The sequence below is a fragment of the Oncorhynchus mykiss genome, chromosome 4 (assembly GCF_057628025.1).
Source record: "Oncorhynchus mykiss isolate SJ-2025 chromosome 4, ASM5762802v1, whole genome shotgun sequence".
NCBI lineage: Eukaryota > Metazoa > Chordata > Actinopteri > Salmoniformes > Salmonidae > Oncorhynchus > Oncorhynchus mykiss.
In genome coordinates, this window is record NC_143025.1 from 40,986,623 (window position 1) to 41,001,327 (window position 14,705).

General features: G+C 41.5%; 1 protein-coding gene across 33 annotated transcripts in view; it reads left to right on the top strand.

Moving 5' to 3' along the window:
* The first annotated feature begins 565 nt into the window (after positions 1–565).
* Positions 566–14,705, top strand: part of LOC110521001 (dedicator of cytokinesis protein 7) — an 84,373-nt gene continuing 70,233 nt past the window's right edge. For 32 of the 33 annotated variants that reach the window (XR_016495265.1, XR_016495266.1, XR_016495268.1 and 29 more), the window contains exons 1-6: positions 566–685; positions 7,204–7,303; positions 9,464–9,639; positions 13,558–13,626; positions 13,794–13,923; positions 14,059–14,271. Coding sequence is in view for 29 of the 33 variants with exons in the window: in XM_090232011.1 (XP_090088137.1) it covers positions 648–685; positions 7,204–7,303; positions 9,464–9,639; positions 13,558–13,626; positions 13,794–13,923; positions 14,059–14,271 (726 nt within the window). In the remaining 4 variants the exon portion in view is untranslated. Of the gene's footprint in view, positions 686–2,274; positions 2,523–7,203; positions 7,304–9,463; positions 9,640–13,557; positions 13,627–13,793; positions 13,924–14,058; positions 14,272–14,705 lie in introns of all 33 variants that reach the window. The other variant, XM_090232025.1, reaches the window with a different exon arrangement.

Here is a 14,705-nt window from a genome sequence, read left to right on the forward strand (position 1 = left end):
GGATGGCACTGTGATAGACTGCATCCAATTTGTTGAGTAGAGTGTTGGAGGTTATTTTATAAATGACATCGCAAAGTCAAGGATTGGTAGGATGGTCACTTTTACGAGGGCATGTTTGGCAACATGAGTGAAGGATGCTTTGTCTGAAATACGAAGCCGATTCTAGATTTAATTTTGGATTGGAGATGCTTAATGTGAGTCTGGAAGGAGAGTTTACAGTCTAGCCAGACACCTAGGTATTTGCAGTTGTCCACATACTCTAAGTCAGAACCGTCCAGAGTAGTGATTCTGGACGGGCGGGCAGGTGTGGGCAGTGATCGGTTGAAGAGCATGCATTTAGTTTTACTTGCATTTAAGTGCAGTTGGAGGCTTGGTGTTGGAGTGAGATTTGAAATAACTATTTGAAAATGGACTGAAATAAACGGAATTTCTTTCAACAGCAAATACGTGCCAAATTGCATTTTGAAACTTGTGTTAGGCGAATGAAGTGTTTGGTGTCATACAAAAACAGTCTGTCTGACTTGTGGCAGGGTGTGTTCGTGTGCGCCTGCTTTATGATATTTACGGTAGCTATTCCAGACTCATTGTTTTCCTTGGGAGAAAGCAGCGGAAAGTCTGGGAACCCAAGCACATCAGCGTCTACAGTCATGGCTGAGCGCCGCGCATTCGCCCAAAAAATCAGCAGGTAAGGGCGTTACTTCCAATTTTAACACTGACAGAACTGAGTCCCTCGTTCAAGCTACGCCGTTTTCAATATTTAAAAAACTCGTCTTCTGCCCTCCGTTTCAAGGCAAAGCCATCCCCAAATAAGGCCCTGCCAGCTAGCTAGTTATCTTTAGCCATATCAAAGATGCCCCAGTGCCAGTCATAGACCCGCCATATAGTACAGCGCTGTCTGTTTCTCGCAATGTTATTTTTGTGTATTGTGCCGTTGCATGCATACGGGGTTGAAGTTTAGCTACGTTTGACATCTATCATACTATCAAACCCAACCACTATCGGTCTTTACAGGGATTTAGGTAAGCATTAGTTGGACTGACTAGTAAATCCGTAGTAGACAGTTGCGGTAACTTGTTGGCTACGGCTGGGTAGCACTGACACATCGACGAGCGAAAGCAACACAGTAGCTATGATGCCAGTTGAGCGCTGCGACTAATGTGGGCAAAATCGAGCTCCGAAGTGGAGCTCTTTACTGTAGGTGCTGATTTCAGTACCCAAAGAATAGCCCGCAATTACACAGAACAATGACTTGTGTAATTTCGAGTTATTCTTTTGGTGATGAAATCACTAGTTTACGAAAAATAATTGTTTTTATGTGATGGAGCTCCAGTTTGCCCAAACTGAGTCGCCGCCCAACTCCATCCTAAATCGTGCTCAACTCCATCCTAAATCGTGGAGTTGAGTTTAAACGGCTTTACAGTGACGTTAACTAACATCGTCATGGACAGTGGTACTTTACCAGCAAAAGCCCTAACATTCAAAGTTATGTCAACCACAGTTAAAGGTAATGCATTCAGGTCTAATGCGTCTATTGAAACGAACAAAACCAGAAGCGCTGTGTCAATTTCAGTTGCTTGCTGTTCATGCCAGTGGAATTAAAGCTGGATGTAAAACAATGCATTGCATTGTTGTGAAGAAATTGCTCATATGTGACTCACCACCTGGATTCGGTCTTATGTAGCAAAAATTGAAATATATATTTTTTTACATTGGTGCTGCAAAATGGTATATAATACACTGCATTTTTGAGGAACAATGGGAAAGTAATTCTGCATTGAAAGTTGATGAACCTGTGAACTCACTTTTAAGAAAAGGGCCTTTGAATGTTTTGGTACCTACTGGAGAGCTCTCCTTTGTCTACACCCATTCAGCATAGTTCACACCCTCTTAAGCTTTAGCCCCACCCATGTCTTTAAGGATTCACATGTGAGTTAATGTGCTAAAAAGTGAGTAGAGTAGTAAAAATTAAGAATAAAAGTGGTAGAAACGTTTGACCCAAGTTAAACCATTTAAAGGCAATGCTACCAAATACTAATTGAGTGTATGTAAACTTCTGACCCACTGGGAATGTGATGAAAAAAGTAAATGCTGAAATAAATCGTTCTCTCTACTATTATTCTGACATTTCACATTCCAAAATAGTGGTGATCCTAACTGACCTAAGACAGGGAATTTTTACTTGGAATAAATGTCAGGAATTGTGAAAAACTGAGTTTAAATGTATTTGGCTAAGGTGTATGTAAACTTCATACTTTAACTGTGTATATAATGTAGGTAGATGACATAATGACTGGGCCGAAGGTTCACCTTCCAACAGGACAACAACCACACAGCCACACAGCCAAGAGTGGCTTCGGGACAAGTCTCTGAATGTCCCTGAGTTGCCCAACCAGAGCCCGGAATGGAACCCGATCGAACATCTCTGCAGAAACCAGAAAATCGCCATGCAGCGATGCTCCCCATCCAACCTGACAGCTTGAGAGGATCTGCAGAGAATAATGGGAGAAAATGCCCAAATACAGGTGTGCCAAGCTTGTAGCGTCATACCCAAGAAGACTTGAGGCTATAATCGTGGCCAAAGGGTCTGAATATGTATGGCAATGGGATATTACTTTAAAAAATAAAATAATAATACAATTTTATTTTTGTGTGTAGATTGATTGGGGGGAGAGAGCAGCAGCAGCAGCAGCAATTTAATCAATTTCAGAATAAGGCTGTAATGTAACAAAATGTGGAAAAAGTCTTTACTTTCTACGTGCGTAATAGATTATGGTCATTGCAGTAAAATTACCATATTTTATGTGCTGGACTGTAGATTATTGGCCTGTTGGAAACTATAACTCCCTTCTGTGTCACACAGTTCAGGCTGAATCTGATTTATCTCTAGAGAAACAGTGCAATGTGCGCATTGAATTCACTGAAAAAACACGAACAAAATGGAATTCAAATAACTGAACCGACAGGTCAATAAGTTGTTTAAAAAACGAAAAATAACCGACATTTCTGTTAATCAGTTAGCACTAGTATTGACTCGGGTGCAAAGAATTATGTAAATTAGATTTCTGTGTTTTATTTTCAGTAAGTTTGTAGAAATATGAAACACTTTGTCATTATGGGGTGTTGTGTGTAGATGGGTGAGAATTAAAAAAAAATTAAATCTATTTTTGAATTTAGGCTGAAACACAACCAAATTAGGAATCAGTCAATGGGTATGAATACTTTCTGAAGGCACTATAGGTATTACAGACAGTTAGGTAGAGGTTGAAAATGTCAGTGAAGACACTTGCCAGCTGATCAGTGCATGCTCCGAGATGGCGCTACAGTGGATAGCGGCCATTTCACGCTGATCTTAATTTTCTTTGGTACATAATATTTCCTATGACCGAAAACGGCTTCTGGACATCAGAACAGTGAACAGTAACTTCGATTTGAATGAATATGTCTACTTCAACGAGTCGGCAGCTCTAGACGTTCTGCTTACTCCGGACCAAGCCCAGTCTGGCCAGGGACCAGGCCACATCAGGGACCATAATGGTGTCAGAGGGAACCGTAAGGACAGTAAGGCCACCACCAGGGCCAGGGAGAGAGCCCTCATGGCCACAGCATTTTCATATTTTTTTTATTTAACTAGACAAGCCAGTTGGAAACACTGGGCCAATTGTGCGCCACCCTATGGGATTCCCAATCATGGCCGGTTGTGAGACCCTGGTTTGTTCCCAGGCTGTCTTGTGACGCTTTTAGCACTGAGATGCAGTGCCTTAGACCGCTGCGCCACTCGGGAGCCCTTCTAACAGGGACCATAATATATAATAGTAATGTTTGGCCCACAACAGAACGGCTGCCCTTGACTATACTGTACCTGTCCTTCAGAGTGACCAGACTACTGCAGTAAATGAACTGGCCTTATCTGTTAACTTATTACGTCTACACTGCCCTTTTCCACTTTTCCAACCCGTGTGTGTGAGAGACACATCTTTGACTGTAAGCAGCCTGGAGGCAACATCTGACTGTTTTCCATAAGCAAAGCCTAGATTGAATAGATGAAACTGTCAAGTGGCTAGCCTCTGTCTGGACTGAAGGGGTGCCATTTGTTGGAGCAAAGAATTTAGCCTATAACTATGATCTGTCTCTCTGTGTTTTACCTGTTAACTTAATCTTAAGGATCGGTGTCCCGATAGCGGGAAAACTTCCGGTGAAACTGGAGGGAGCGTAATTCAAATAAATTCTAATAGTTATTATGGATTTTAAACATTTAAGTACATACAGTGCCTTGCGAAAGTATTCGGCCCCCTTGAACTTTGTGACCTTTTGCCACATTTCAGGCTTCAAACATAAAGATATAAAACTGTATTTTTTTGTGAAGAATCAACAACAAGTGGGACACAATCTGATATCTGCTAAAACACCACAGGCACATCAGTGAGGACCTCCAATCAGAACAGCATCACCTGTAGGACAGGAAAGATATTACACAGATATACACTACAGAGAGAGAGAGAGAGAGAGAGAGAGAGAGAGAGAGAGAGAGAGAGAGAGAGAGAGAGAGAGAGAGAGAGAGAGAGAGAGAGAGAGAGAGAGAGAGAGAGAGAGAGAGAGAGAGAGAGAGAGAGAGAGAGAGAGAGAGAGAGAGAGAGAGAGAGAGAGAGAGAGAGAGAGAGAGAGAGAGAGAGAGAGAGAGAGAGAGAGAGAGAGAGAGAGAGAGAGAGAGAGAGAGAGAGAGAGAGAGAGAGAGAGAGAGAGAGAGAGAGAGAGAGAGAGAGAGAGAGAGAGAGAGAGAGAGAGAGAGAGAGAGAGAGAGAGAGAGAGAGAGAGAGAGAGAGAGAGAGAGAGAGAGAGAGAGAGAGAGAGAGAGAGAGAGAGAGAGAGAGAGAGAGAGAGAGAGAGAGAGAGAGAGAGATCTAACAAAATGTGTTAGATTGCACACAGGTGGACTTCATTTAAGTGTCATATGATCTGTCACATACAGTGCCTTGCGAAAGTATTCGGCCCCCTTGAACTTTGCGACCTTTTGACACATTTCAGGCTTCAAACATAAAGATATAAAACTGTATTTTTTTTGTGAAGAATCAACCATAAGTGGGACACAATCATGAAGTGGAACGACATTTATTGGATATTTCAAACTTTTTTAACAAATCAAAAACTGAACAATTGGGCGTGCAAAATTATTCAGCCCCTTTACTTTCAGTGCAGCAAACTCTCTCCAGAAGTTCAGTGAGGATCTCTGAATGATCCAATGTTGACCTAAAATGACTAATGATGATAAATACAATCCACCTGTGTGTAATCAAGTCTCCGTATAAATGCACCTGCACTGTGATAGTCTCAGAGGTCCGTCAAAAGCGCAGAGAGCATCATGAAGAACAAGGAACACACCAGGCAGGTCCGAGATACTGTTGTGAAGAAGTTTAAAGCCGGATTTGGATACAAAAATATTTCCCAAGCTTTAAACATCCCAAGGAGCACTGTGCAAGCGATAATATTGAAATGGAAGGAGTATCAGACCACTGCAAATCTACCAAGACCTGGCCGTCCCTCTTAACTTTCAGCTAATACAAGGAGAAGACTGATCAGAGATGCAGCCAAGAGGCCCATGAACACTCTGGATGAACTGCAGAGATCTACAGCTGAGGTGGGAGACTCTGTCCATAGGACAACAATCCTTTGTATATTGCACAAATCTGGCCTTTATGGAAGAGTGGCAAGAAGAAAGCCATTTCTTAAAGATATCCATAAAAAGTGTTGTTTAAAGTTTGCCACAAGCCACCTGGGAGACACACCAAACATGTGGAAGAAGGTGCTCTGGTCAGATGAAACCAAAATTGAACTTTTTGGCAACAATGCAAAACGTTACGTTTGGCGTAAAAGCAACACAGCTCATCACACTGAACACACCATACCCACTGTCAAACATGGTGGTGGCAGCATCATGGTTTGGGCCTGCTTTTCTTCAGCAGGGACAGGGAAGATGGTTAAAATTGATGGGAAGATGGATGGAGCCAAATACAGGACCATTCTGGAAGAAAACCTGATGGAGTCTGCAAAAGACCTGAGACTGGGACAGAGATTTGTCTTCCAACAAGACAATGATCCAAAACATAAAGCAAAATCTACAATGGAAGGGTTCAAAAATAAACATATCCAGGTGTTAGAATGGCCAAGTCAAAGTCCAGACCTGAATCCAATCGAGAATCTGTGGAAAGAACTGAAAACTGTTGTTCACAAATGCTCTCCATCCAACCTCACTGAGCTCGAGCTGTTTTGCAAGGAGGAATGGGAAAAAATGTCAGTCTCTCGATGTGCAAAACTGATAGAGACATACCCCAAGCGACTTACAGCTGTAATCGCAGCAAAAGGTGGCGCTACAAAGTATTAACTTAAGGGGGCTGAATAATTTTGCACGCCCAATTTTTCAGTTTTTGATTTGTTAAAAAAGTTTGAAATATCCAATACATGTCGTTCCACTTCATGATTGTGTCCCACTTGTTGTTGATTCTTCACAAAAAAATACAGTTTTATATCTTTATGTTTGAAGCCTGAAATGTGGCAAAAGGTCGCAAAGTTCAAGGGGGCCGAATACTTTCGCAAGGCACTGCATGTGTCTTATATCGGCTGAAAGCTTAAATTCTTGTTAATATAACTGCACTGTCCGATTTACAGTAGCTATTACAGCGAAAACATTCCATGCGATTGTTTAAGGACGGCACTCCACATCAAAATACTTTTCCACCGGCACAGGTTTCACACATTCACACATAAAGATTAAATATTCACTTATTTTTTGTAAATCTTCCTCTGATTTGTCATCCAAAGGTTCCCAGCTATAACATGTAGTTTTGTTAGATAAAATCCTTCTTTATATCCCAAAAAGTCAGTTTAGTTGGCGCCATCGATTTGAGTAATCCATTCTTTCAACTTGCAGAGAAAGAAATCTGAAAAATAATTATGGTTGGTTTTTCTTTGGATTTTCTCCTACCATATCTATTGTGTTTATATTCTCCTACATTATTGAAACATTTATACAAACTTCTAATTGTTTTCTTTCCAATGGTACCAATTATATGCATATCCTGGCTTCAGGGCCTGAGCTACAGGCAGTTTACTTTGGACACGTCATTCAGGCGAAAAAGGGGCATAGCCCTAAGAAATTGTTTAATGGTTTGATATTCACTGCTAAGCTTCTCTCTCCTCACCTCCCTACAGGACTGTAGCAGCTGAGGTGAGAAAGCAGATTGCTGGTCAGTATGGGGGCTCCCCACAGCTCCTCAAGAACCTGAACGTGGGTGCCGCTGCAAGCAACACCGTAAGCTTCTAACCACAATGCATCTTGGTGTTTTTGCAGAGGGAGAGGTAGAGGTAAATTTTGGGAGGGGGAAGGGTTTGAGTCTATCAGCTAATAATTAACAGGTCCATTCTTCACATCCTCTCACCCCTACAATCTAATAATTGTCTCTTCATAGATAAATCTGCAAAGCTTGGATTGTTGTATCTCTCATATATATAACATTCTATTGGTTGAAAGAATTTTGTATAATAATTTTAATTGAAAAACTCTGTTTTGAATCTGGCATCGTTTTGTGTATCAGTACATAAACCATGTGCAATGGAAACGGTACATTGAAATCTCTTCCCGACTACACTGAGCAAAAATATAAATTCAACACGTAAGGTTTTAGTCCCATCTTTCATGAGCTGAAATAAAAAATCCCAGAAATTGTCCGTACACACAAAGCTAATTTCTCTCAAATTTTAACATTCCTGTTAGTGAGCATTTTTGCCTTTTCCAATAAAATCCATCCACCTGACAGATGTGGCATATCAATACGCTGATTAAACAGCATGATCATGGGTGACATCTGCTGATGTAAAAAAAGCATGATTAACAAAAAATAATAATAATCTGATTACACAGGTGCACCTTATGCTGGGGACAATTTAAAGGCCACTTTTAAAATGTGCAGTTTTGTCTCACAACACAATGCCACAGATGTCTCAAGCTTTGAGGGTTGCATGCAATTGGCACACTGACTGCAGGAATGTCCACCAGAGCTGTTGCCAGATCATTTAATGTTTATTTCTCAACCATAGTGACCGCCAACGTCACTTTAGAGAATTTGGCAATACGTCCAACCGACCTCAAAACCGCAGACCACATGTAACCACACCAGCCCAGGACCTCCACATCCGGCTGAAGGACAAGGTCCTTACTTTCTCCCCCTTCCACTCCTTTTTTTTCTTTTTACGATAGTGCTATAATTACTTGGTTGTAAATTTTGGATAGAGCAGAAATGTCCATATATTTTTGTTAGCTGCATGTGTGACATAACTCCACCAATCCTTTTTCTGATATAATTTAAGGTTATACAGTTTTACATTTGTTTTCCAAATTAGTTTTTATCAACTAGTATATTTGAGTTGAACCATTATTTGTTGTAATATTTGTTCTGTCTTGTTGCGGATTAAACTGAAATTGCAACAGACTTTCTGTGGCTTGTTTTAAAAATAGCTATATTTAGAACATTTTGTAAAACAAACAAAAACAGAATGAGAGGTTGTAATACATTTATACATTTATAAAATTAAAAAGCTTACATTGACTTGGAAGAGTGAGTGTTGGATAGCCATAGCCAGCTAGCTAACATAGCATCTCTCTCTGTGTGAGCTGGGTGTTTGAGTGGACTATACTAGCTAAGCTAGTTAAGTAAAAATCGAAAGTTATAAAAAAACAAATACTACGAAATATAGCTAGCTCTCTCGCTTCTCCTTCATTTTTGAAGACATTTCTTAAACTGTTCAACTATTGTCTTTGTCAACTACTCACCACATTTTATACACTACAGTGCATAAGCTGTAGCTTATGCTTTCATTACTAGATTCATTCTCTGATCCTTTGATTGAGTGGACACAATGTAAATTCATGTGGCAAGAGCTCTGATAGGTTGGAGGACATCTATGGAATTGGGTGAGAACCATGAGCATCCTAGGTTTTGTATGGAGGTCAATGTTCCCAGAGGAGGATGGGTAGTTCTGTTTATAAAATGGTGCAACCCCACAGAGTGCTGTTGAGGCTACTGTAGACCTCCATTGCAAAATAGTGTGTTTTTAATCATTTTGGTGATTATGTGAATATATTTAGTGTAGTTTTATCAAAAAATTATAGATTTTATGTGACACAATTTTTTTAAATGAAATTCACTGAGGAGAATGGTCCTCTGAGGAGCCTGTCTGCCAATATAGAAAATGCAGTTGCCTGATAATTGGTTTTGAAACGTTCTCAGGATAGAACTTGTCTCAACATTTATCAAGCCACGGCGTTTGCTGACAGCTAAGCCTTGATATTTCTTTGCTAGTAATACAGCTGGACTTTTTGGGGATGATTTTCTGCGGCTAAGGTAGGCCTTTTTCAGATATATTCTCTGATTTTTGTATTCACTCTACCAAAGCCTCTCCTCTCTGTTGCCAGGTGCCTCTCACAGAGGCAGTGGAGCCAGTGGATTTTGAGGAGTACCTCAGCACTCACCCACCCATCATCGAGTCGGGCCCCCTGAGGGACTTGATCGAGTTCCCCCCGGACGACATCGAAGTGGTCTGCACCCCCAGAGAGTGTCGCACAGTGGGACAGGCCGTGCCTGAGGAAGGGTAGGTGCTTGACTGGGACAATACTGACTGGCTGGGTTAGCGTTGGTCCTGAGGAACTCAATCAGATCAATCAATACAATTCATTTAAAGCCTTTTTAAAAATATCAACAGTTATCAAAAAGGGCTTTACCGTAGACCCCCCCCCCCAAAAAGCCCCATACAGTACGAGCTGAGTCTGTATCAGCTGAGACATTATCAGATTCCTCTAGGCCTACATCAGGTCTAACTCAGTTGCAGCAAACAGGATGCATCTCCTCATTTTAACACAATTACACCAATTGATTTACCAAATGAATAAAGCAAATAACTGTTCTGGTTTTGATGTCCGGTTAGGAGGGGTGTGACATTACGCAATGTTTAGATATAAATATATTGTCTAGAACAGACATGAACTAACAGAAATTACTATTTGTCAGGTAAAATAGCTGGAATTTTTCTGCCATTGAAATCCTTGGGCTGTGGCCCAAGTGTTTGTTTTGTGGTCGCCAATTATTATACATTTTCGAGATGGAAAAACACGTTCACTGTGTACTTAACCGGCTGAAACCAGATAAATTATGTAGAAAAGATGGACTTTTTATTTTTTTAATAGTATGATCTCTGAGAATTAACAATCACACAATTTTATTTTGCCTTTTATTTAACTAGGCAAGTCAGTTAAGAACAAATTCTTATTTTCAATGACGGCCTAGGAACAGTGGCTGTTCAACTGCCTGTTCAGGGGCATAACGACAGTTCGGGGATTTGAACTTGCAACCTTTTGGTTACTAGTCCAACTCTCTAACCACTAGGCTACCCTGCCGCCCCAAATAAAAGCTAGAGTCAAGGAGAATTTAAATAAAAACAATTCATTTAGAAGTAGCAGTTTTGTTATGATGTTTGAGCAAAATAACACAGCATTAGCCATGGCAAAATGCATAGAATTGCAGGAAATTTGCTTTAAAACAGCAAAAATGTCTCCTCTCCATGGAGACGTTTTGTAGAATTGTAGGGAATTGGCTTAAAAATGCAGAGATTTCTCTACACCACCAAGATGGGGGATGTCACACCAAAAAGTGTCCCCCTCTGCGTCACAATGGGATTTGATAAACTATTACAGTTTGTTGCTATATCAACGGTGTGATGACCTAATGATTAGAATGAGTTCACTACAGCCTAAATTACGTTATTTTCATCATCGCTATGCGAACAAGGCTGATTTCCGCGACAATTTTGTTGTTTAAACAAGTTTTGTTTAGCTTCCGTACCTCTCCTCGCTTGTTAGGCTGTCATGTTAATATTTTAACCTGCCCTTCCCTTATCTACACTGAAATAATATAATTTCTGTAGTCATTTTCTTTCTATCTTGCATAGCTCATTAGTATAACCTTGTTGTTGAACATAGATAGATAGATAGATATATATCTATATCTATCTCCATATATCTCTATATATCTCTCTCTTCTCTCTCTCACTCTCTCACTCAAAGGATACCTTGAGTCTTACTATGAACACCTTGTGAAACCAACCTGGCAATATTTAAGATTTTAATACATAAACTTTGATAGTTTTTGTTACAGTTGGCATTATTTTCACAGATTGTTTTGGTGGGGACAGTCACATGGAAATCATACTAAAATACTGAATTCTGGTTTGTGGAATTTTAAGGGGGTTGCTGTGTGGGTGGGAGGTTCTGCCTGTCACTTGTTCTCAACAGGCATCCAGTCTCGAAAGGGGGACATGTACTGAGTGTTTGCAGTGCTAGTGTTTTTAGTTCATCTGTGTATCTCACATATTATGTGCCCAGTATGACAGGGCAATAACTTTCTTAGCAGGTAATGACAATAATAGTATCTGTAAATGTCAATAACAGTAGCTGTAAATGTCAACATTAGCTGTACATGTATGTAATGAAATGTTGGAGGGTGGTTGGAAATGGAGTACATCGAAGGGATCCGTCAGGGGGTTGGGCAGAACCCCTAGGTCCTGGTCCTGGAGAACTGGAGCAGAGTTAAAGGGAACGGGGTAGGAGACAGAGACGTAAACAAGCAAAGTTACACTTTACTGCGAGAAAATTTGATGGATTAGTGCAGTGTTATAAATGGGAGCTATGTACTTTTCATAACTTTTGGAAGGTGTAGCCTACCTCAATGTGGTCCCCCTCTGGCTGGGGACGGGACGGGACGGGACGGGGGGTTGATGGTCCTAAAGTCATTTGGAGAGGTAAATTGAAGAAGATTACCATTTATTGCTTTTTTAAATGTCAACCATTAATCAATTAATAAATTTTTACCTGGTCAAAAACCTTCACATCCTTCTCAGTCCGTGCCTGAAGGTGGTCTTTGAAGGTGTTCTGATCTGGTTTGACAACTTCCACCACATCAGGTGGTGTTTCAGTGATCTGAAAGGACATTATCCAAAAATAGCAATAGACAAACAACAAACAAATCACAAATTTGAAAGACTACAGTGTATGCAATAATTGTATACACAATTGCATTGTTTACCTCAGTCAACAGCTGAGGCACCCGTCCGCACTCGGTGGAGACCTGGATGCAGTTGTTGTGTGCAAAGAGAATTACCTTCAGGTCTTTATCCCACCCTTCCTGGTACCAATCAAGGGACTTGCCCATGGCAGTCTTGAGGGTCTGGTTGGTCCATTCAGAAAACCTGGAGCAGGGGGTAGGAAAGTGATATCTATTGACAATGTAAGATATTGAAATATGTTGAAGATGTCCATCATTGCCTTGGAGTTGGCCTCGCCAGTCTCGTCCTCGTATGATACAAAACAAAAATCTATTTTTGGTTGCAAGCAACCTTTTTTAATGGGTTACAGAAGAAAATGTAGAGTTAAGAACGTACTCGTCCTTTACTGATCTTAATGGGTATTGCCTCCACCCACTTTTTAAAGTGATCGGTCGCTTTCAGACACCAGCTGTTACCATTCCTGGATTTCGTGAAGGGTCCGATGAGGGCCACCCTAACACTTAGTGTTAGGTTCCGTTATTCTTACCCATATCTGTGTCATACAGTATGCAGATTTTAATATTTGTAAGGAGACTGACACACACATTCTATAATATTGAACTCTGCTGTAGTCAAATAACGTAACCATTACAAACAACTTATCAGGGCAAAACTTGAGTTGAGATACTTACCGATCATGTTCCATGGTGAAACAACTATGATGGGCTTCAACTCCGGCGCCACAGTCTTCACCCTCTCAAACTTCTGGCAGGCTAGACAGGGTACTGACATTCAAGCAAAAAGTGACATTATGTGACATTCATTTAAATCATAATCATTTCCGATATAATAGAACGGGATTGATAAACAAAAGGTTATTTCACTTGCCCAGCTCTCCTCCACCTGGACAATTCCCCGTCAGAAGAAGAGTACAGTAGGTTGATTCTGGCAATCATGCATTTCACTCCGAAATTGCCAGCATACATCTCGGTCAGCACGGCCTCCTTCTGCTCCTTAGTAAATAATCCCCCTCCTGTGTGGCTGGCCATCCTTCCCCTTTAGGTACATATGATTGCCTAACAAGTTGGAAGGGAAGAGTTGAAATACTTGAGTCTACCACTCTCTTCCCACCTCTCTCCCTCTCTCACTTTCATCCTTTATCACTTTCTTCTGTCTGTCTGGTGAAGACACCTAGTTAAGGGCATTTGTAAGCACCATTACTTTTTGTCAGGGGGACACTTTTTGTCATGACAGGGCCTCTAAAATGTTCTCTAAACGGGCCGACCGCACCACCTGCCACGCCCACCACCTAAGCCCCTTTTTGAACTAGAAAGCCCCCAGAAATAGGTAATCAGTAATAGCTCTATGAATTACGTTTCCATCTGCAACATATGAACGTTAAACCTCACTGAACACATCTGGTGTCGAGGATGAGACGTTGACTGTAACGTGCGGTATCGCTTTGCCTTCCAGGCACAATGACGCCCACGTCAGAGACTGTGTCAGGTCCTACACTGAGGACTGGAACGTTGTCAACAGAAGGTAAAGCTCCCTTCTATTATTTAGGGAGTGTGTCCTTTTTAGAAAACCTATAAAACATCTAAACACCCACATTTTAACCCTTATTTTACACATTTTTACAATTACACCTGGCAGCTAGTTATTTATTACACCCCAACACTCGCATTCTGGTCTACTTATTTCAACAGATACCATAAGCTTGGTACTGGGTTTAACCCTAACACCCTGGACAAGCAGAAGGAGAGGCAGAAAGGCCTGCCCAAACAGGTGTTTGAGGCTGATGAGATGCCAGACGTTAGCGCTTATCAGGACGACCAGGTAACCCATAGCAATGGGGCAGTCGACTAGGTAACCCATAGCAACGGGGCGGTCATCTTACACTTTCAATATTTTTATAGTGTGTGTGTGTGTATATATAGGCCCTCTCTAACCTGTGTGTTTGTCCTACCCCAGGATGACCTGAAGCGTAGGTCCATATCCATAGACGACACTCCGCGTGGCAGCTGGGCCTGCAGTATCTTTGACCTGAAGAACTCTGTACCCGACGCCCTCCTGCCCCATTTGCTGGACCGAGCCCCCAACGAGGAGATCGACCGCCACAATGAGGAGCACCGCAAGTCCAACCGCCATCGCGAGCTCTTCGCCCTGCACCCCGCCCTCGAAGAGGTTAGGACAAAGACGCACTGCTGCATTTCTACAGAGGCGGAAGTGCATTTTGACGTGTCAGGCCAGCGTTTGCTTTGCCAGGGTCTTGTGCATGTCTGTCTCTTCACATTAATGTGTATCGTCAGCCATGATCAGGGTTGTCATGTTCTGCGGTTTTCCCGAAAATTGTGCTAATTTGAAAATTATGTGGCATGTGAAAATGTATTGGTTGCGGGTTTTTGGGCCACTTCTAAATTCCACTGCGGCCTCCTTGGCAATTTCTTTAAAATATATATATTTCACTGTGACCTGCTGCTGACTATCAGGCAGTGTGTTGCTGAGTGACTGAGGTGTGTAAGTAAAGGGCCAGAGTGGTGTCTGTGTTGACACTGAGCGCTTCAAGCAGACAGCGGAGTCAATTGAGTGAGGGGAGACCGAGCAGCAGGTGTCCACTT